Source organism: Balearica regulorum, chromosome Z, assembly GCF_011004875.1.
Source record: "Balearica regulorum gibbericeps isolate bBalReg1 chromosome Z, bBalReg1.pri, whole genome shotgun sequence".
Taxonomy (NCBI): Eukaryota; Metazoa; Chordata; class Aves; order Gruiformes; family Gruidae; genus Balearica; species Balearica regulorum.
Window position 1 is genome coordinate 23,614,761 of NC_046220.1, and position 22,679 is coordinate 23,637,439.

Sequence of the window (22,679 nt, forward strand, 5' to 3'; positions counted from 1 at the left end):
CAATCAAGCAAACACTGTTTTAACTTTAGAACCTATACAAGAAACATCCCTTTTTATTCCTATTTGTTCATAGTATACTCCCATTCATTCTATTTACTCATCACTTTTATTAACATAAAATTGTTGGATAAAGTAACTTAACATTTAAAGTTACAAATTATTTGATTTCACTGCTCCAGTAAGACTTCTAACAAAATTAAAATTCCTCCATCTTTCACAGTGATAGAAAAACAGTCACTTTCTAGAAAGCAAAAATAAGGAATGTTATTTTGTTTTAAAAAGGCTGGCACAAGTTGTCCAGCCAAATTTGTGCAGGGCATCACTACTGCTGATAAACCTTGATAACACAGCCATACGGCTTCTAGATCAGAGACAGTTATTATCTAGGCAGATTAAACTTGAGTACGTCTGAGTACGTCTATATAGACAAATCCCTACACAGCCTTTATGTACATACCTGACAATTGCAGGACATCCGTTTTGCAAAATACTTATAACCATATGAATTTTCTAAAAAGTCTAAATTACTCACTTTAAAGCAGCTTTTCTAATTACAAACCAAATTAATTAGAAATGTTTCCTATGTAGCAAAATTTTGTGTTGAGTAAACCTAGCAAAAAACCCAGAGCCTAAAGAGACTATTTTTATTGAAATGACTTATTTTGTAACATTCACCATAAAAAAACCCAGATTATCTTATCAAGCTGGTTATCTAACATCTCTGGAAATAAGGGGAAATAAATAATTCACCTTGTTGCTCTACTACTGTGGGGTAATAATTTTTATAACCACCAAGCAACTGATTATTCCATTTACAGGTTCTACAAAATTACATTCTGAGTTATACTTGCAAATGTCTGTAACATGATTTGCATACAGAATTGTGCACGTCCTCATCATGAATGCAAAACAACTCTTGGTGAGAACAAACAACTTCCAGATACGTGCATGAATTATTCCTTGATACTTGGTTTCTGGTTAAGGAAACTTAACAAGAGTAGCTGGATTTTATTCTGAACTTAGAAGCATGAAAAAACCCAGCACAACAGACGTAAAACAAAGCAATTGCAAATACATGTTTGTTTGAAGCTAAAATAGTAATAAATTATAGGCAAATAAGAAAAATATTTTCTTTTCAAGAAATTGTCTACTTCTGCCTACTCACAAGTCTTCTTTTAAAGACGCAGAGGAGGGCAGTTTTTGCTGAGTAGTTATTTCTTGTGTTCGGACTCCTATTTTTGTATTTGAAAGGCTTACTAAATGCTGTAAGGTATCACTGTGTTTATACACAGTTTAAAGACACAACTACCAATAATTTAATAAAAATGCAGAAAAACGTTTTCTATTGCTTCTAATAATGAAAGATAAACTGTACCTGTGCTCGCTTCTCCATGTCCTGACAAGTACCTAGTTGTTCTTCCATTGCAGCTCTGATTTGCCTTGCCTCATACTCCAGCTGCCTTCTGGTCATATCTGTTTGCAAGGAGAACTGAAATTGAAGTACAGAGAAGGCATTTTAGTAATAACGTTTACGTAAACTATGTATTTCTCTGAACAAAAGCAGAACAACTGGTTTCCCACACCAAACTTCATAAACAAAGAAAACATAGTAATAGATCCTTAAAATATGACTGCATTATTAAAACCAAGAACACGTAATGTTTAACCGACTACCTGCAAATTTTGTCAAATGACTAAATATAATAGATAAACATTGAGATAGGATCATTCATTACAAGCCTGGAACATCTGGCTACGAATGTGTGTCAGCTTACGAACAAAATCGTTACACGTGCCATCTGAATCAGTATTTTCAAAAACATTTAGAGGTATCAAGCTACTGCACATAGCAATGGTATTCGTACTACAACTATCTACCCTATTTTTAACTGTTATGTGAAAAAGGCACAAGTGTTCAATTCATGAACCCCACCATGGCTTAAGGGAAGACATTCCAACTGATAGATTTTTTTCAAAGCAGGAGCAAAGCACTTTGCTGGTTTTGGGCAATTACTCACGTTTGCAAATAAATGAGTCTCCAAGAGCAGTCCTCCCAGAAGACTTTACCAAGGTCAATTCAGGGAGTCAAAAAGAAACAATCATCTACAACTATGCAAAATGCTACCAAAAAGAATGTGATCTGTCATTCTGTTGTGGCTGGAGTAAGTAGTAATGGATATAAATTACCACAAAAGAGATTCAGAGTAGATGTTAAGTCATTCTAATCATAAGAAGTCCCAAGTTAATTGATTACCCATGAAACTGGGGAGACAATTTTAGGTATGACTCTAAAGATGGACAAGCAGGTATTCCCAGCACTGTATGTGTGAATGAATGCACTGCAAATATATCCAAGCTGTTGAGGTCTGAGCACAGGAAAACCTGTTTTACCTGGGATACCAGACATCTGCATTATCCCAGATAATGGTGACTTGACTATAAATAGTTTGGAGATGCCAAGGTAAAAGCTTTGAGCAACAATACCTGCATAGGCTATAGCAACGCTTTACCTGCTGTTACAAATTAAGAGCTCCTATATAAATTATCTCTTAGACTAATATTGCTCTCAAAACTAAAAAAAAAAATCCACTAAGTAACAGAACAGATATAGAAAAAACTTTTAGGGGATACAGTTAAAGCAGCAGCATATTGACAAAGTAATTCATCATAACAACTTTTCAGTGCTCCTCTCTATCACTGATAGGCATGAATTTTAGTCATACTGGTACGAATTATTATAAATTTTATTCATATTGATAGGTATGAACTTTAATGAGTAAAATTATACATGAAAAAAAGCATTATTTAGGCTGTTAGCTTTACATAGTGAATAAAAAATGTTATAAATTAAAATGATGGCAGACAATATCACCAAATTCATAAAATATACACAGCAGCTAAGCAGAGATCATAGCACCAGATACATGACCAAGCATAATTAACGTACTTACACTTTCAGTAAGGGGGAGACTATCAATCCTTTTAGTCAGGTTCTGAAGCTGGGCATAATACCAGTCCTTTTCTTTTTCTTCCTTCTCAAGTTCCGCAAGCAAAAGAGATCTATTAAAAACAGAAGTGGGAAGTTTCACTATTAAGACCTCATTACCATGTGTAGGTACAGAAACAGGCATTGATACACATAAAAAAAAGTTAAATGAGAAACAAGGTGTGAAGAGGGTAGGAAGAAGACATCTGAGAAGGGGGGTGCAGTTCCCTGGCCCTGGCTAAACAACCTATCCACTCCTCTGCGCTAAGCAAACCACTAGCTTCTTGTATACCAGGTCCACATCTACAAAACAGGAAAATACCTACTTTTCTCTGCAAAACCACTTTGAAATCTAAAACTAAGAGGTATTTTGCGAAAGCAAAAAGCAGTTATGTCATGGGCTAACCGGTATCCTTTTAGATGACGTGCTTTTTACAATGCACCAAACTACATTTATGAAAAGGCCTGGATGGTACAGGAGCATATACCTCCCTGAATCACATTACTGAATTAAATTACCTTATCAGCCTTTGCAGTGTCTCCTTACTAACTTTGTCACCCATACCAAAACAATGACTAAAGCACACAAAATCAAGATATTTCTGAGTATTAAAAATACTTTAAAAGAGTATTTTCCATCAAATGTTACGGACAGGATACACTTGCAGCTGTTTAAAACATTTTGAATGGTTATCATACTGCATACGTGAGTAGTATATGAGAAAGATAAGAAGATTAATATATGCAGACTACCACAAAAAATCTATTTTATCAGTCCTTCAGGAACTACATTTATATAGTTGTAAATTTTATCAATATCATGTATTGGGTTTGCGTGGCAAGGTTTTGGTAGTGGGGAGGCTACAGGGCTGGCCTCTGTGAGAAGCTGCTAGAAGCTTCCCCCATGTGTGACACAGCCAATGCCAGCCGGCTCCAAGACGGACCTGCCGCTGGCCAAGGCCAAGCCCATCAGCCCAGCGCCTCTGGGATAACACAGTTAAGAAGGGGGAAAAAAACCATCAGGAGTAATTGCAGCTGAAGAGAGGAATGAGAAGATGTGAGACAAACAGCCCTGCAGACACCCAGGTCAGTGAGGATGAGGGAGGAGGTACTCCAGGCACCAGAGCAGAGATTCCCCTGCAGCCCCTACAGAAGACCACCATGAGGCAGGCTGTACCCCTGCAGCCCACAGAGGTCCATGGTGGGGCAGATATCCACCTGCAGACCATGGAGGACCCCATGCCAGAGCAGGTGGAAGCACCTGGAGGAGGCTGTGAGTCTGTGGGAAACCCATGCTGGACCAAGCTCCTGGCAGGATCTGTGGCCCCATGGAGAGAGGAGGCCACGTTGGAGCAGGTTTGCTGGCAGGACTTGTGACCCTGTGGGAGGGACCCATGCTGGAGCAGTTGGTGAAGAACTGCAGCCTGTGGGAAGGACTCACGTTGGAGCAGTTGATGGAGGACTGTCTCCCATGGGAAGGACCCCACGCTGGAGCAGGGGCAGAGTGTGAAGAGTCTTCCCCCTGAGGAGGAAGGAGCGGCAGAGACACCATGTGATGAACTGACCACAACCCCCATTCCCCAGCCCCCTGTGGGGGAGGTGGGAGCAAAATGGGGAGTTAAGTTGGGCCCGGGAAGAAGGGAGGGGTAGGGGGAGGTGTTTTTAAGGTTTGGGTTTATTTCTCATTGCCCTACTCTGTTTTGCTTGGTAATAAATTAGATTAATTTTTTCCTAATTTGAGCCTGTTTTGTCCATGACAGTAATTGGTGAGTGATCTCTCCCTGTCCTCATTTTGACCCAGAAGCCTTTCGTTATATTCTCTGTCCCCCGCCCAGCTGAAGAGGGCAGTGATAGAGCAGCTTTGGGGGGCACCTGGCCTCCAGCCAGGGTCAACCCACCACATACCATTATATAGTGTTCATCGTTACAACACTTTTCAAAGCATGTATTAAAATTTTCAGGCAAAATCTGGCTAGGAGTATATAGAAAAGCCACTCTTGTTTTTTTTGGGGGGGTTTATTGTTTTTTAAATACAAATGCATTAGTTTCTTATAAATGCTTTCTGCGAGCATTCTTCTTCCTTCTGACATTTTTATATTGCTCATTAAATTAACAGAAATGCTAAAATCAATCCTTAGCCAGAGGACAGAAAGCTGCATACAAGTTTGTCCAGTATTGTTTCCTAACCCTTGACTTCTGCATCCCTCTCTCTAAACTCAGGTTGCAGTCTTTCTGAGCAAGAGCCATACGTACCTTTATAAAGTACACAAACACATTATGGATAATTACTGTAAGTCGTTAAGGAACAAAAACACTGCATACAACAAAAATACAAATTTCCCCTATTTTGATAAAGCATCCCAGTCATGATTTAGGATGAAGATAATCAAACTCCAATATAACAGAACTTCATGTACAAGAAAGAAGTTAAAAATATGTATTTTAAAAGATCTGTTCAACTTAGTTCCTGCTTTAAAAATGTTTCAAACTAGTTTTGGTGACTTAATATTTATACTCCATATTCATTGCAAATGACCTGACCAGTACTCAACTGGAAAATTAAAACTGACAGGAACCCTCACTTCGACCACAAGAGACTGAAAAACTACACGCATCTAAGACTGCTGAATGTTTTTAAACATGAACAGAATGACATAAATTTCCAGATTTGATTCAACAGTTATGTTGAAACAGAACTATTTTAAGAATGTCAAGGCTACACATTAAGTCATTTACTGGGTGGCTTTTACATCAGACAGGTTTACAATCAAAATCAGCAAAAAGACAACAATTACTATACCATTGCAGGTAACTGTAGCAATATTACAGAAAAACAGTAATTCTTCAGACACAAGGATAGGGCTGGCAGGAATTCCCTAAGTCCTTAAGACAGACTGAAGGAAAAGCTAACAGATGGTGCTTGGGGAAAGCCTGCAAGGACAGTAATTTTCTCCTGCCCTTACCCATCATCTAACACATACTCTGGGTGCCTGATCTCTGCACACGCTGGCATTCTGCATGGCTCCTGTTTTTTCCACATTGGGTGCCAATGCACTGGTTGTGTCCAGTTTATGAAATCAAATTTGCAAAAGCCTAATTAATGCAATCCTTATAAAAAGTATTTTTACCATGAAGGGTTTGCAAATGTGGAAGGACCAACTAATTCTGCCTCTGGATGTCGAAGAACTGGCAGTAGAAACCAGAAGGATTACCTTCAGCTAAGTGAACATGTGATTAAGTTCCTCTTGTAAATGTAGGGTATTCAGTTTGTGAGACACTGTGTCATTCAATTTGTTCTGACATGCAAAACGGATGCTAGAAGCAAGAAAAGAACTTACAAACCACCAGTGCTCCATAAACAACATAATGGACGACCTGAGGGTGACTCCTCTTATTTAACAGTATCATTTTTGCTTCTGAGTAATGCTTTATTTGGGATTACTAGCTTGGTAGCACTGCTCCATTACAATTCAGGTTTTAACGATGTCTTTATGGTCTCTCAGCACAAAGCTTGAAGGGTTGGTACAACTATAGCAGGTTGCACTTCAATTTCCTTGGAAATAAGCAGCAAGTCTCTGTAGATGTGGCTGATAAGCTGCTCCCCGCAATTAAGGTTACTATCAGATACCATACCAACCAGGAGTATAGCTCCTTCTCAGTCTCCTGGAACTTCCTGAGGCTAGGAGACCATTTAAGGTGGAAGAGCTGTTATTGATCATAGAAGAAAATTATTCCATCTTTTTATACCCCGAAATTGTTTATATCAGGACTTTTACCGTATCAGAGAAAATTCTGTTCTGTGTCATGCATTGTCAAGTTCAGTGAGAATGCAGCAAGACATAAGAAACAAGCTTTTGGAACTTTACACCAGTTTTATGAGTTAACAAAAAGTTATCAATTTGAACTGCTTTTCTGAAGGGTGAATATTTCGAAAGACTTCTCTAATGTGGTATTTTTGAAGCTCCGAACAATAGATGAAGCTGAATGAATACAGAAAATGGGTTGTTTCTTTTGGAAATCTTTTCTGGATAATGATGTCAATGTTATTCCCAGTTAAAAGGGAGAAGGGAAACAAACTATGTGCTGCTTTACTACCATTATGTAAATTACAATGATAACTAATACTTTCACTTCCTTGATAGGTGATAAAATAAAATCCTGAAAATGAAACACTGTTGATGGATGCTGTAAAGATTTAGGTAAGTCCTACAGTCAGCCAAAGGGAGATAAGAATAGGGGGAGAAAGAAGTCATGAGACAGAGAAAATGCTCAAAATCAACATTAATAAAAAAAAGGAGTTGCATAAACCAGAAGGAATAAACAAGGCGTACAAACACTTTCATAAAAACTTCATCATAAGGTTGTCATCTTTAGTGGTAAATTACAGAATTTAGAAAGGTGATATTATTAAATTTACTAAATTGCAAAAGGCAAACCAACAAAAAAAAGTAATCTGCAGTGTACTCTGAAAAGTTTTGCTGTTGATATAGTGTCTTATCAGACACCTGGAAATAGTTAGAGAGAAAGCAGGAGATATTTAATGAATAGTGTATTCTAAATTGTTAACCTAAAAACATACACCCCACACTTTTTTATCTTTTTTTTTTTTTTATTTTACTTTGAAATTAGAGGAGAGCTAAGCAAATGAGAAACAGGCAATTTCCTCTTCATTCTGGTAAGTGAATCAATTGATTAATTTTCTTGTCCTCAGATAACTTTGAGCCAAGGTAAATAATTTTTTTCAAACCAAAACAAATTTTAAGAATTTTTTCTTGTTTCTTACTTGTTTACATTAATAAACATCTCGTGAATAATGCCAATTAATAAACATTTCAGGAATTTGCCAAGTTCACAGGCAGTTAATACATGATTTGGTCCTTGCCCAAACACTGTTGCCCATGAGCAGCATATATTGTGCCAGTGTGTTAAGATACTGAGTGGAAATGTTCCTTTGCTGCAGGTTTCCAAAAAAATGTTATTTTCTTCTGAGTCATTTTAATATTTTGAGGTTTGGCAAGTTCCACAAGTTCTTTGAAAGTCTGTGTAAGTGCCAACAAAAATTCTGTTACCAAATAATGTGTGTTTATATACATGTTTAGAAACACAAAAGCTTAGTAAGTATGCCAAACGAGTTCAGACACAAACCATAGGAAAATATGCAATTAATTTTCTTTCAGAAATTGTAGTGATTTCAGATGCACGGTCCTACACCCCCCACACACCCCAGGTTCTGATCCATTTCACTACCCAGGGTCCACATAAATGCCCTACATGTTCCTACATGTCCCCCGAAACAGCATAAAGCATAGGGCAGTTTGGGTTATCCATAATTTCACTAATAATGAAAGTAGATGTGATCTGGCCATGCCTCTAGAGATCAACTTCTCCACAGCACAAATCTTTACCCTACCAGCTGTGACAGTAACACTGCCTAAGCTCATGTGGAATTAAAATATCCTTATCCCTTTTTTTTTTAGCGTTATTTGGAAGAAAGACTAGTTCACTGCCTAAGCAGTCTTTATCACTGAGAAAAAAGTCCACAGAACTATCACCTTAGAATCCATGAGAGGGGGAAAGGATCACAGATCATAAATCAGATGTGCTAACCACCTTGAAGAACTCCATCTGCTATAAATTAATACTCCTTCTTCCAAGTGACCTGGAGTTCACTTGAATTGTAACTGAAAGTCCTAACTACACTTAAAAGATTTTAGTATCACATGCGATAAAAAACACCACGGGAAGAAAACAAACAAGCACACTGTTTTGTCGAGATGGAAAATGGCAGACACATTAGATTCTTGAAGACTGGGATGAGATTCCCAAATTCCTAAATGTTCTTCTTATACAGCTTCTTGAAAATCCAGGTTTTGTGCAATGGAACAAATATGATTAGTGATCCTGACTAGGAAAATGAAAAAACAGAGTAGTTGCTAGAAGCAGCTCAATATGGACCCATGCGAAGTTACTTTTATACTACTGACAGGACCAAAAGAAAAGGACCTAGATGCAGTACCGCGGAGGAAAAGCGTACTCCTTTCAGCTCTTGACGGCAAAAATTTCACCGAACACCAGGAAAGTCCCTTTAAAAGCAGTGTTTCTGAAGGGCTGCCCACAAACAACTTATTACCCACCGAACTTTTACATTGATTCCAAAGTGGATTTTTTTGCTTGTTAATGACTACTAGGCCTAAAAATACTGTGTTGCTATATATTTGGTTTTGCAGCCCCCAGCTTGCCATCCTATCCATTAAGTAGCTGTCAATGACCAAATCATTAGGAAACCCTGTCTTACGGAAAGGCCTCTGAAATCATCTGGGATTTCAGTCAGGTTCATTTTAAGATACAAAGAAGTCTTCAGTGGAAACAGCTGCATGTCTCTAACTTTGCATTTGCTCTCTAAGTGATTGGTGAAGTGCTACAAATCTGTATTATGCTCTAAAGTATGTTATTCCTATCAAATGGGTATCACTACCTTCCAAGAAAAGAAATTTCTTGATTTTTGTCAACACAAAACATCAGATGGGAACATCATCTTGAAGACAGATATTTTTGTTTAGCTGATGCTTTTGCTGAGAGAGTAAAATCACTAGGTAAATGTCTGCTAATAGTAAATAACTGATCAGGCAGCTACAGCAGTTATAATAATTTGCAAAAAAGACAAAGAGACTGCACCACCACACTGTTAGAGTTTCACCACTTATCAATAGTGGTGAAGAGATATGGAGGTATTTGGGATGTATATTTCAGATGCTTGTATCTGCTGATCAACATAAAATAACCCTCAGCCAACAAACAGTAACAATGAAATGCATATATGAAGAAGCAGTAGAAACTGTATGATGTGTATTAAGATTTTTTCTTTTCTTTTTTTTTTTTGTGTGTGCATCTAAATATAATGTAGATTCCTGGTTTCCTCACCTGTCAAAATACATGTAACAATGATCAAAATCATACACATGATAGTTAAATACTTAGTGTGCCAGTAAACTTTCATGTTGGAATTAGAAGTCAATACGTACTGAACGAATAAACAAAGAAAGTTTACCTCTCTTTTTCTAGCTCTTCTAAATAACCAGTGCTTTCTCTGCTTCCATTCATAAATCCTCTTCTTGGAAATGATCCCATGGGAACAGGACTCCCCTCTCCTGAACGGCTGGACACAGACCCTTCCCGGCTCCCATATGAACGCACGGACACCTTTGGCCTTAACTTCACTCCAGGGAAGTTGGTACTTTCCAAGTTCAGTTCTGGATAATAAAGAACAAACACTTTCAGAATTGAAGTTCAGCAGCACAAATTTAAAAGATTGTGTCTATCTTAATTTCTTATTTCTTGAACAAATCCATGATTTTTGATGGAAATATTTTGCATTGGAATCCACAGAAGGATGGAAGTGGCCTACTTCCTAATAGCTTCTTTCTCAGAGATCGTGCAGATGCTTCACTGTCACGTAAATGATGACAACTCTGTTCACCACAGGGCCCTTAAATGTAGACACTCCTGAAGACATTTCTGGTTCAGTGGTAGGGATAATGGATGTATACAGGGAGTCAGTGGTCTGGGCTTGCTTTGCACATCCCATATAAGGGATGGTGCATATTCCAGTGGATGCTCTAGGGAAGGGGGGCATCATTTTGCAGCATGACAGATAAAATTCCAGTAATATGACATGGACAGGGCAGGGCATGCAAACAAGTTTAGAAAACTGGTGGAACTAATCCATCATTAATTTAAACAAACATATTTTTTCTGAAGAACTGAATGAAACACAAGTTGTATCAAAAGCAATTAATATAAAGCCCTAGGCTAACAGTAGCAGAAGCACAAAAGCAGCATAGGAATATATTTTTTTGAGAATGTGTCTTAAAATGCTTAGCAAAAATAACAGGCATTGAGACTACACCTAAGCATCAAAATCTGCACTGTAAAGATGCAGCTGAGTTAGAAAATTTTATCCCAAATTACAAACAACTGAGAAACAATGAACCTACTTAAATTGTAATTCTATATTTACCTTTAAGTCGTTCCAGTAAGTCAATTTGTCCAGAAGACGCCATTGCCTCATCTTCAATACTTCCTTGTAGCTGTTTCAGCACCTCCTGTAAGAAATTAACCTTAATTAAGAAATCCTTATAATAATAAACAAGGTAAATACATCTTATCCTGCTCTCAAGTGCACATTTATGTAACAGCTACTGAGACATTGATGTGAACTGTATTTCATGTGAGTAGTGATCAAGTGTCATAACTTTAATTGCCATCAAATATATTCTACAGTATTTCCCCAAGCACTGTCATGATGTAAAGTATATTCTGAATAACTCACCCACACTGGTAATCCAATCTATTAGCCTATTTAAAAGTTCTTCTCAGAGTGAATACTAGTTGTCATGAATTCACAGATGGTGAAATGGAAGTACAAAGAAATGAGTTAAATCTCTCCATCTGTGTACCGACAGTTACGTTTTGTAAAAATAAAAATTGGATCCATAACTAAAAGTTACAAAAGTATCTTGAATACCACATTTTTTAAACCTCAGAGATAATGGAGCAGACGTAACCCCCATGATTTATTTTCTGCAGGGCCTTAGCACCACTGTAAACCAGCAAGGAGAGTCATTATTCTTACTGCTACTACTATGGCTACCACCACCACAACTGTGAAACTTATAAAATTATACAGCTGAAGGAACATTCTTCTAATGCACGGTAAGATTCATAGCAAACAATGACTACAACACTAAAAGGGGCCTGTAAGCCTCCAGGTCCCTAACGCTCAGTGGCCTAAATTCAGGTAGAAAATTAAATGCAAGTTAGTGAATGCCTGTTCTCTATCGTAATGGCAGATACATCAATAGCAAAAAATAAATTGAAAAGACTGGCCACAAGGCAAAACACTCTTACTGAAATTCATTTTTCATACTGTGGCATATATAATATTTTAAGCAGCAGCAACAGTCAGGAAATGAAAAAAATTCTGAATAATGAAAGGTACTCCATACTTTTCACACATAAGAGTCTACACCCAGAATTGTACTTCTGTTCTGACCTGAAAACTAATGAATTTTAGACAATTTAAAGAAATCTCCACATTACTGTTTTGGTCTTTTAAGAGCCTAGCATACCTTACTGTCAACATTAATAGTTCTTGCAACTTACTTGTACAGCAGATACCTTCTAAATGCATTTTGCTCTTTTCAAAGGAAACAAAACGGCATGTACAAGTCAAGATATTCTTTAAAGAGACACACTTCTGAGCTTTTCTGTATTCAAAGTGTTGCTCCTTGTACCAAAAAAAAAGTAAAAAATTAAAAGGATTTTGAGTAAAGAATGACACAGGTTTCTGGGGAAATAATCTCCAAGCAGTAGACTCAGAGCAAACAGTAGCAGCACAATCACTGCACCCACCCACTGCGTAATTAGATGCCGGTCTCTAGGAAGAGGAATTTTGGAGTACAGACACACTAATTGTGTTTACACTGTTTTGTGGAAATAATTCTGCAGGTGGAGTTGAGGCCAAGTTCCCCAATTTCCATGTTGCCTGACTGATGGAGTCGAGTGTGTGTCTGCATCTGCATTTTAGTTTGGATCAGTCTGACGCCAGACTCCCATCTGCCCCACCAGCTGTACTTCAGTTCACATCGTAGGGGGATCTCAGAGCATCAACTGAGTTCTGTTCCAATCAAACCAAGCCAGCAGTAACACTCAAGACTGCTAATGGGCATTCACTCCATGGGACCAGCATGGAGCTAGATCAAACCCAAAACCTCCTGAAACATATACAGCATGCACGCTGGGTCCTCAACATAATTCATCTACAGATCTGCTGTTATTGCACTACCTGTTAATGCTGGCATAGCCCTTAGGATCAAGTCTGGGGTGATAAAATCACTACTCTTGGAAAGACATCTCCGCTGTGCTTGTGCTTTTAAGCACATTCAAGGGCATCCTCATTAGCCATATGGCCCAGCCATCTCTATACATAACATCTGCCTTGTCAGCAAAGTCAGACAAACAAGTAATCTGGTTTTTCTCAAAGAAGGATTCCTACATTATCTGACGTAAGGGCAGATAACATTTGCAGACAGCAGTCTTAGCTTAAAAGCCTAAAAGGGCAATGTGGGTATGTGGAGTGGTCTTGGGAGTTTTGCAGGCTTCTGAAAGACCTCTCAACTCAGATTAAATTTAGAAATAACTAATGAATCTCCTTCCTCTGAGAAAAGCACCTTGGTGCAGGGGAAAAAAAAAACCAACCCAAACTTCCAACCCCTCCTCCTGTTCCCTTTTTAGAAGCTTCCTTCTCACCTCTCTGTGTGGCAGTTCTACTATTTTAGAAATTGTACATTCAGGATACTTTCCTACACAATGAGCTTTCCTGTTTCAAAAGCCAATATGAACAGCTAAGTGGAAATACTATCACCTTTTCCTGTGCTACCAAATTACACGATTGAGGTGTCCAGGCAGCTCTTTCTGATTACTGGCAGCAGTTAAACAGTAGCATACTGGATCACCTCTCTTCATTTTCTCTGCTACAATTCATTAATTTAGGTTGTAACTTTCAGATTTCAAATTATCCCCTTTTCTTCAACAGCACATGCATTTTTTTAATATAGTAGGCAAAGTGTTCTTTTCTATATTTTTCTACATTTCTTTTCTACAGTAACAATGCTATTATGAGGCTATGATATCAATTTCAAACTCAATCATGGCACACTTTGAAATCGAAGCTGATGAAGCAAAGGCCAGAGAGGGAGTACCCTGGGCCAGGTACTGAGGAATATGAGGCAGTGAATTAAAATGACAAATTGGGGAATTTACAGTTTTACTTGAATAAAGGAACAGAAAAGTCTTCTACAATAAACCATTTAGAGGAAACATGGCAAGTATTACTGTCATAATATGAATTTTTATTTGTTCACTTATTATAACTCCAGGACTCAACACCAATGCTGTTTATGTGCAGTTCTCCCCTTTTTCCTCCAAGATTAATACAGTGCTTTGAAACAGTACTTTTCCACAATAATTTTACATTACTTTTGATATGTCTGCTGAACAGTGTAAAATCTTTTCCACAAATAAAACTGAATCAATTTAACTGAAGTTAAATTAATATTCTATTCAGTTATGCAAGTTTTAATAAACATTATTAGTAGTGGTTTATAGCATTATTCTAAGCAAATTCTTTACTAACTTAATAGTGACTTACTGATAAAACACACAAACATAAGTGTATCTATAAGGAAGGCTGCAAAAGCTTTTTCTGTTCTTTTAAAGAATCTAAGTCAAATTACTTTAATGGTCACTTAAACATAACCTAGTTTATCTTGTCCTACTGAAGAATTACAATAGAATGCTCTTGGAAATGGAGCTGTCCCTGTGACTCATCATCATTTAAAAAGGTTTCTGTCCTTCACAGTCTCTGGACTGTGAAGTACAGAAACAATGTCAATTTTTTTTTTGTTTGTTTGGACTCTATGAATATAGTCCTGACCTTACAATTGCTTTATGGGTTATTAAATAAAAAAGATCAGACCCATCAGCAAGTAACTGAAAAACTACTGAGAAGAAAAGCACCTTAACTAACACAGTACATGCACTCAGGTAAGTGGTAAGGGTTGTAAATAAAATTGCTTAGGGGCTGTGAATTTACTCAAGCTGCTAATAAAAAATGGAACCACAGAGCAACAACACTAACAATGTCAGATTTCAAATCCCAATGAATTAAGATTTAAAAGTATATTCAATTTTTGAGGACTGCAAGTATAATTATTAATATTCACACTCAGAAATATATAAAAAGATGGTATCTGTAAAAAGACATTTTGGTTTAGACATATACCTCTCCTTTGGCAGGAAAAGGAGCACTGAGGGCAATTCAAACAAATCAGATACTTTTAGTCTTCTGTAAACACTACTTACTTCCCTCTCCCTCTTTTAAATAGAATGAGATTTACTACTCATACTCACTTTTCTAAAAGCTTTGTGTATTCAGTGAATGCCCTAATGTATGAAAATCATAACAAAAATTAAATATACGAAATGCTGGCAGCAGTATGCCAGGTATACTCACAGGCCAGTATCAGCTGGAATAGCAGGCCAAGATGTTTTGAAATTTACTGGATCTTTTAAAAGTAAGCATGAGTCTACATTTAAAAAGGCTTCCAAGAAAAGCTATTATATCAATGAATTTTTAGCAAGACATCTTCATACCTGACCCTCCTTTTCAGCTAATAACTATACTTGGGCCTGTATGAAGATACATTCTTGTCATCTACATATATACACACACACGACTTCACTGTGTGTTTCTTTCAATGTTTGTAAACAAAACCCAAATTGAGTTATCCTTCAGTTTAGTTTTTGCTGACCTTGGTTACCACGGTATTTGCAACATTTAGTATAACAACAGGTTTAACTGCACAAGTATAGAAAGTGTTTAAAATTTCAGAAAATAATTGAACATCTATCTTAGCACCTTATAGGATGGGAATAATGCACACTGAATGACTAAGAGCTATTATTTTTAATGAAATTAGCAGTGTTTTTACAGTAGAATATTCCTAACAGCATTTGTATTTGTGTTTTTAACCCAATACGCTGAAAACTTAACATATAATTGCACTCTAAACTGAAAGTGAGTTTTGAAGCTCAATCAAGTGTTGCACATTGTTTCAACTATTAATGGTTTAAAAGGGCAAGAAAAAAGGTAATGTATACTAAAAGCACATCCATCGCTCAAATTCAACAAAAACATGAGATGTCAAAACAGCATGGGGAGAAATGCATTTTCTACGCACTTATAAAAAGCATAAACTTAAATTCAAGTTGTTACCCGACCCCTCATAACTGTATGAACTTGACAGTGTATCAATACTATCATCACACACGGCACAATGCTCACACTGGCCAAGTGAGACCTATGGAAGAGGATTTTACTCCTATACATTTTGGTGAATTACACCGCTACTTAATCAAGTGTGGTGGAGCCCTTCTAATTGCCTGAAGTGCCAAGCAATCACTCTGGTCGCTCAACCTTATAATCAGGTTCAAATGGTAAGAGCAATGACAACAGCACTGCTGACTGAGGTGAAACACTGGAGCAACTCAACTTTTAACCTTACAGAAAGAGGAAGGCATTTGTTATGTGAAATGATGTTGTTTATTTTAATTTCAAACAATGTCATTTACTAAAAGACAAATATTCACTTGGTGCCACCATGCTCAAGAGCTGTCACTTGCTGTAACCACAGACTGAAGTCTACTAAGTTTTTAGTGCAAGCCCACTGTCAGATCAACTAACGTAATCTGATTTTATGCTTAGAAAGAATGCTGTCTGAAGTAATGTCAGTAACTATACATCTCACCAGCTCAACTGCACCTAAATTCTAAAAAAAAATAAAATTAAAATAATCGTTTATTCAATTTTCCAACCCATTTGGATTCTGGTAGAATCTTCAGAATTGCAAAGATAATGCTAAAATATTACTTATTGTGAAACCATATCAGCAAACTTAAGAAGACACAAACCAAACACAATATAATGCCACTGCTGCTTCTCTACTGTTCAAATAAATTCACTGATATTTTAAATGTCTGTCTTTCGTAAGATGCTAAATGACTTTTATAAGCACATTTTTAGTTCACATGAACTTAAAAGTTATGTCTAGCTGCATTACTTGTGCAATCACTGAAGACAGGTACTTCCCAGAATTCATCATTTGATTCAATTTGTAAAAATCAGTTCAGCTTATGGGAGTTTCTTCCGCTTGCACATTAGAATTTGTCAAATGACCAATACACATCAATACCTTCAAAATTATTTTTAGTAGTATTTTTAGAGGATTGATCCATTGCACTATCCCTTGCATATTTACTGTAATACCAGTATTATTCTGCCCTGTGTCACAATCCTGACGTGGCAGTCTCCCTTACGTGCTTTAAGACTAACATCACCTCTTCCCTCCTGAAAAGCATGGGTGCATGGGGCACCACAAAAACATTCTGCATGAGAAAAATTCAACTGAGAGTAAGGGAATTAATTTGAGAAGGAAGATGAAAGCTTACATTAGGAGAAGAAGAAGAAAAAAAAAGGGGGGGGAAAAAATCATATGATGTTCCCTATGCTAACCATGATTACAATTTTCCCTTGAAAGACTTAAAAAGTCCAAGCACTTACACACTGGGAAAGGAAGTATTGAAATTTAATGGAAACCAAGCATGTACTGAAACAAAATACTGGATGGATTCACACAGCACAAGCAACACAAGCTCAGAATTTAGCACCTATTTCACAAATATTTATAGAGGCAAGCAATGTTGCTGCTGAATTAGTGGCTTTTCTCCCTATCTGTTCATCAATGTATTTGTTGAAACACTTCTAAAAATAGTATTCTCATGAGTCGAAAGTAAAATCTTTAGAAATTTAGCCTCAAAAGAGGCTTTGTCAATGTCAATGGAAGACCACTAGGCAGCAAAAAGTAGTAGTACTCTCCAACTTGGCCCCAAGAATTCTCCAGATGAACAGCCTTTGTGTGTAAGACTATACATGGCTCATTTCACACTCAAACTAGACTAGCTATGAACAGTAAGACTGTTCATATAGGCAGGTAAATAAAGCAAATATGAAGACTTGAGGAAAAAAGTAGTAATCCAGTATGGCTACTCAAAGAACAAAAACAGGGTGTTACCATGTTCTGTCCATTTTTATCACAGCTGTTGCACAGAATGCGATGAATATGAAGCTAAAATAGGCTTTCACTGAGAACAGGGGTATACATTCTCTGCTGTGCAAATGCCTGTATGGTCAACTATTTGGAAGAGGACCTGACTTTCAAAGTGTCAGGTCCTATGCTGCTACTATATTTTTGAGTTCTCCTTTATTAAACAGGTATAATGCAAAATTTCTACAGTTAGTTGATTCATTACTGTGCACAATTAGCTTGTAGCAATTTTTTAAAATCTGCATTTCAGAATACGAAACATAATTCAGATACACTGAAAGCAAAATATAGATGTATTGAGGTTGCATGGCAAGGTTTTGGTAGCAGGGGTGGGGGGCTACAGGGTTGGCTTCTGCAAGAAGAAGCTAGAAGCTTCATGTCTGACAGAGCCAATGCCAGCTGGCTTCAAGAGGGACCTGCTGCTGGCCAAGGCTGAGCCCATCAGTGATGGTGGTAGGGCCTCTGGAATAACACAGTTAAGAAAGGGGAAAAACCCCAAAAATTAGCAGCAGCTTTTGCAGCCAGCAAGTGAGAAGACGTGAGGAAGTCTGCAGACACCAAGGTCAGTGAAGAAGGAGGACGTGCTCCAGGCACCGGAGCAGAGATTCCCCTGCAGCCCCTACAGAAGACCACCATGAGGCAGGCTGTACCCCTGCAGCCCATGGAAGTTAATGGTGGAGCAGATATCCACCTGCAACCTGTGGAGGACCCCACACCACAGCAGGTGGATGCCCCCAAAGGAGGCTGTGACCCTGTGGGAAGCCCATGCTGGAGCAGGCTCCTGGCAGGACCTGTGGCCCCATGGAGAGAGGAGGCCACGTTGGAGCAGGTTTGCTGGCAGGACTTGTGACCCTGTGGAGGACCCACGCTGGAGCAGTCTGCTCCTGAAGGAGTGCACCCCATGGGAGGGACCCATGCTGGAGCAGCTGGTAAAGAACTGCAGCCCATGGGAAGGACTGACATTGGAGAAGTTGGTGGAGGACTGTCTCCTGTGGGAGGGCCCCCAGGCTGGAGCAGGGGGAGAGTGTGAGGAGTCCTCCCCCCGAGGAGGAAGAAGCGGCAGAGACACCATGTGATGAACTGACCACAACCCCCATTCCCCTGTCCCGCTGTGCTGATGGGGGGGAGTAGGGAGAGAAATGGGGAGTGAAGTTGAGCCCGAGAAGAAGGGAGGGGTAGGGGGAAGGCGTGTTAAGATTTGGGTTTATTTCTCATTTACTCTGTTTTGCTTGGCAATAAATTAGATGAATTTGAATTAGTTGAGTCTGTTTTGCCGGTGACAGTAACTGGTGAGTGATCTCCCCTTGTCCTGATCTCGACCCAGGAGCCTTTTGTTATATTTTCTCTCCCCATCCAGCTGAGGAGGGCAGTCATACAGCGGTTTTGGGGGGCCTCCAGCCAGGGTCAACTCACGACAATAGATTATTGAGTCAAAATATTTTCGCAGGTTGTACTGAATGTAATTAGATTTTGAGCACAATCTGTCCAGGATGCTATAGTGCTGTGTGAGATCTGTATCTCCACAGTTCTCACTGAATTCTCTCCTACTAGCTCAGCTGTCTGCAGACAGTTTCTGACAGTGACTGCAGTTGTGTAATTTCCATGACATATGCAACCCACTCATAGTGAGACCACAGCTCATCCAAGGAGACATGGACTGGCTAAGAAATCCAGCTGACAGAAGAGGATAGAGTTTTAGTTTTAATACTGTAAAACATAATTTTTTCCTGCAGACTGCATTTCTGTCAAGTAGTAACTTTCAAGAGAAATAAATACCTGACTCTCTACAGATCATTCTATATATGAAAATCTGTGTTTAAAGACTTCATTTGCAGAGGTAAATTAGAAAATAACACTATTTTATATAAGGGTGTATTTTCATCCTTGTTGTGAGCACTGAGAATGCTAAGTTTGGAAGGTTTTTTTGGTAGAGCATGTAAAATTGTATCATAGGGTGTACAAACCAGCTGACAAAATCAGGGTGGCACTGCCTACCTTAAAGCTGGCATTTCCTTAATCTATGAATGTGCAAAGTCAAATAAAATGCATTTTAAGTCTTTTTTCAGTGGTATACTTTTTCATCTAAAGAGGAAAAAAAGGGAAAATAAATTCTATTCCATAAATTACTACTTTTTTCTAGTTTATTTCAATCATAAGGTTTGTTAGTGCTATGAGCGAAGAACAGATCTGGGGGTCAGATTCATTGCAATGTCCTCACCATTGAAAGCTGATACAAACAAAAATTTCTCAGAAATTTCTTACTTTATGCTTTCAATTAATTGATTCCCTTCCGTAGCTTCCTCCTCAAAACCAGCAAACTTATTACACAAACTCCTTGTTTGCTACTGCACCTTGACCTGTTCTTCAAAGCACTTCTAGTTCCTTTACATTTCCCTTTATTGTGTGCTGTAATTTATGTTCTTGCTTAAAGCTCCCCTAAAGCTGGGCCACAACAAAATTCAGTTAAGTATCAAAGAAATCAAGACAAAGCCTCTACTGTGTGCCAGACAGAGCATGTATCAAAACAAGCTTTAAAAAATGGAGGTTTAGACAAGAAAAACAAGCTCTGTTAAGTCAGTAGAACGCACAGTACCATACGAATAACTTCTAAGATCCAGGAGTACAAATAATAAAAAAAAATCCCACACTTAACTTTGGCCACATCATCTGGAACACTGAAAAAATCAGACAAAATGAAATTGACTCATTAGAGTTGGCTGGAAGATGCATGGAAACAATGCCAGGACAAGGGCATATTCAACAGAGGCACCACTTTCTGAGGTACGTTACTTGCATGGCAATGACGAAGTGAAGAGCATGCTAGAAGGTTCTCATCAGTTGGGGACACATAGGCTAATTAAGGAGGGAAAATTTATTTTCAACTGCGGCTAGTGACAAGCAAAAACCAAAGTTTCTTTCACTACCATCTGTATCCAGGTAAATAGGATTCTTCTCCAAAAAACTGTAAGCCAGGCATGCACAGGCAGAATTAGGATGATGCGAAAAAAACAAATGCCAGAACCAAGGCATACTGTAAAAAATGGTAATGTGCCTGCAGCCTCATAGCAGCACAGTATTGGCATCACAGGATGATCGTGATGCTTTGCAAATGCTTCATAAATTGTAAAGAAACTCTGGATCATACTGACAACTTGAATTATTCAAAGTCTCTGGACCTTTATATAATAATCTAACAACTCTGGTTTCTTTTAAAAAAACCACAACAAAACCCACCAAACCCAAAACCCACCACCCAAACACTACCACTTTTTAATGTGATAAAGGTATCCTAGCGCCACCTCATATAGAATTTTTGATGTTAAATTACCACACATTTTAGTCCCAATTGACATAAGTACAAATTTTCTCCAAAAATCGTTTCCTGAAATTACTTGCTGAAGTGTTCTCCAGGAACATAAAAACTAATGCACTGGGGACCATGCTACTTTCTTGGTGGCCAGAGCTTTGTGGTAGATCTGCTTAGACCTTCTCATTAACACTTTCTGTTGAGCTCCCAAAGACGACTGAAAAGTTTTTACACAAAAAGTCAAACTATAAACCAGGATAATTAGCAAACCTTTTAATTAAAAATATTAACCATTCAAATGGGGGGGGGGGGGGGAAGCTACTTGAAGAGGCACTTCACTTGCTATTCCTGAGTCAGTACAACCGTCCCACTGCCTACTGTACCCTTGCAGGGTAGCTGTGAACTGCAGAGTGCTACCTGGTCTGAGAAAGGGCTCTCCATCACTGGCCAAGCAGAGGTCTCCATTTCCTATTCTACCATATGCTCTTTGGATGTCTTCTTCAGCCATGGGCTCCCAGGCTGCTGCCACTTTCCCTCCTTCACCCCATTCCAGCCCCCCTGCCCCAACCTCTGGAGGCCCCTCTTCCTCTCCTTCACAATGCTCAGGAGCTCTAGAAGGGAGGGAATATTCTTCCTCATCCTCAACCCCCCCCCCCCCCCGCCCCCATCTTAAAGGAGCATAACCCAGCTGGGGCAAAAAAAGAACAGAATCCAGAGCAAATGCTGTCCTTCACACTGAGACAGACCAAATGCCCCTACACACCAACATCCCACCTCCAACAGCAGGAACCTGAACAAAACAAAACCCATCATTCATTTCTTTTGAATGTCCTCTCCCCAGCTTCCAGCTGGCCCTGACTTGCAGACATCCTGAAACCACTTCTCCAGCAGTACTACCTCCTGATCAATTCTTTCGGCATCCAAATGCTCCCATGGCAAAGACTTTTGAGGACAAACAAACCTTGTTTTGTTTGTTTTCCACTTGCTATCTGATAATGTTACTTGATATCCCTTTGATCTAGTATTGGGGGAAACTAATCATTCCCTATTAAATCTCCTCATGCTACTTATGATCTTTTAAAGCTCAACAACCTTCCCATCCCATCCCTCTCTCCCCACCTGAAAAGCCCCATTCTATTCAATCATGCCACTTAAGGAAACTCTTCGTATCACTGATTTTTTTTTGCACCTATACTAATTCTACTAGATTCTTCCTAAGGAAGTTCATCAGAACAGGACATACTATTCAACTTTTGGATGCAGCATGTGTCCATCCTGACATAATTACAGCTTTTTTGTTTCCCTATCTACAGCCCGTAATTCCCAGTATCAGAACAACTTTTTGGATCCAATCAAAGCACTAACCTACCAACTTGTGAAAAAAATCCCGACATTTTCACATATTTACAGTATCTCTAAGACCTCTTTCTATGTTGTTGCCATGCTAATTCAGAACCCCTCACTACATAATAAAGTTAAGGCTGTTTTCCATCATGATTGTTTTATGCTTCAGAGCACTGAATTCTATTTGCTGTGTATTCAATTCAGTCAATACCACAAGATTCTTCTGCAGCTCTTCACACTGTGTTCATTTTTATCACACTGAAAATCATCAGCCTAACTTTTGCATCTCATTCTTTTTTTTCTAGAAAACTTATGAATA

At 38.4% G+C, this 22,679-nt stretch overlaps 1 protein-coding gene across 6 annotated transcripts in view; it reads right to left on the reverse strand.

Moving 5' to 3' along the window:
* Positions 1 to 22,679, reverse strand: part of APC (APC regulator of Wnt signaling pathway) — a 105,299-nt gene that overhangs the window by 36,942 nt on the left and 45,678 nt on the right. For all 6 annotated transcript variants that reach the window (XM_075740043.1, XM_075740049.1, XM_075740045.1 and 3 more), the window contains exons 3-6: positions 11,004 to 11,088; positions 10,035 to 10,236; positions 2,952 to 3,060; positions 1,376 to 1,489 (exon numbers count right to left, since the gene is read on the reverse strand). In XM_075740043.1, the coding sequence (XP_075596158.1) occupies positions 1,376 to 1,489; positions 2,952 to 3,060; positions 10,035 to 10,236; positions 11,004 to 11,088 (510 nt within the window). The remainder of the gene's footprint in view (positions 1 to 1,375; positions 1,490 to 2,951; positions 3,061 to 10,034; positions 10,237 to 11,003; positions 11,089 to 22,679) is intronic.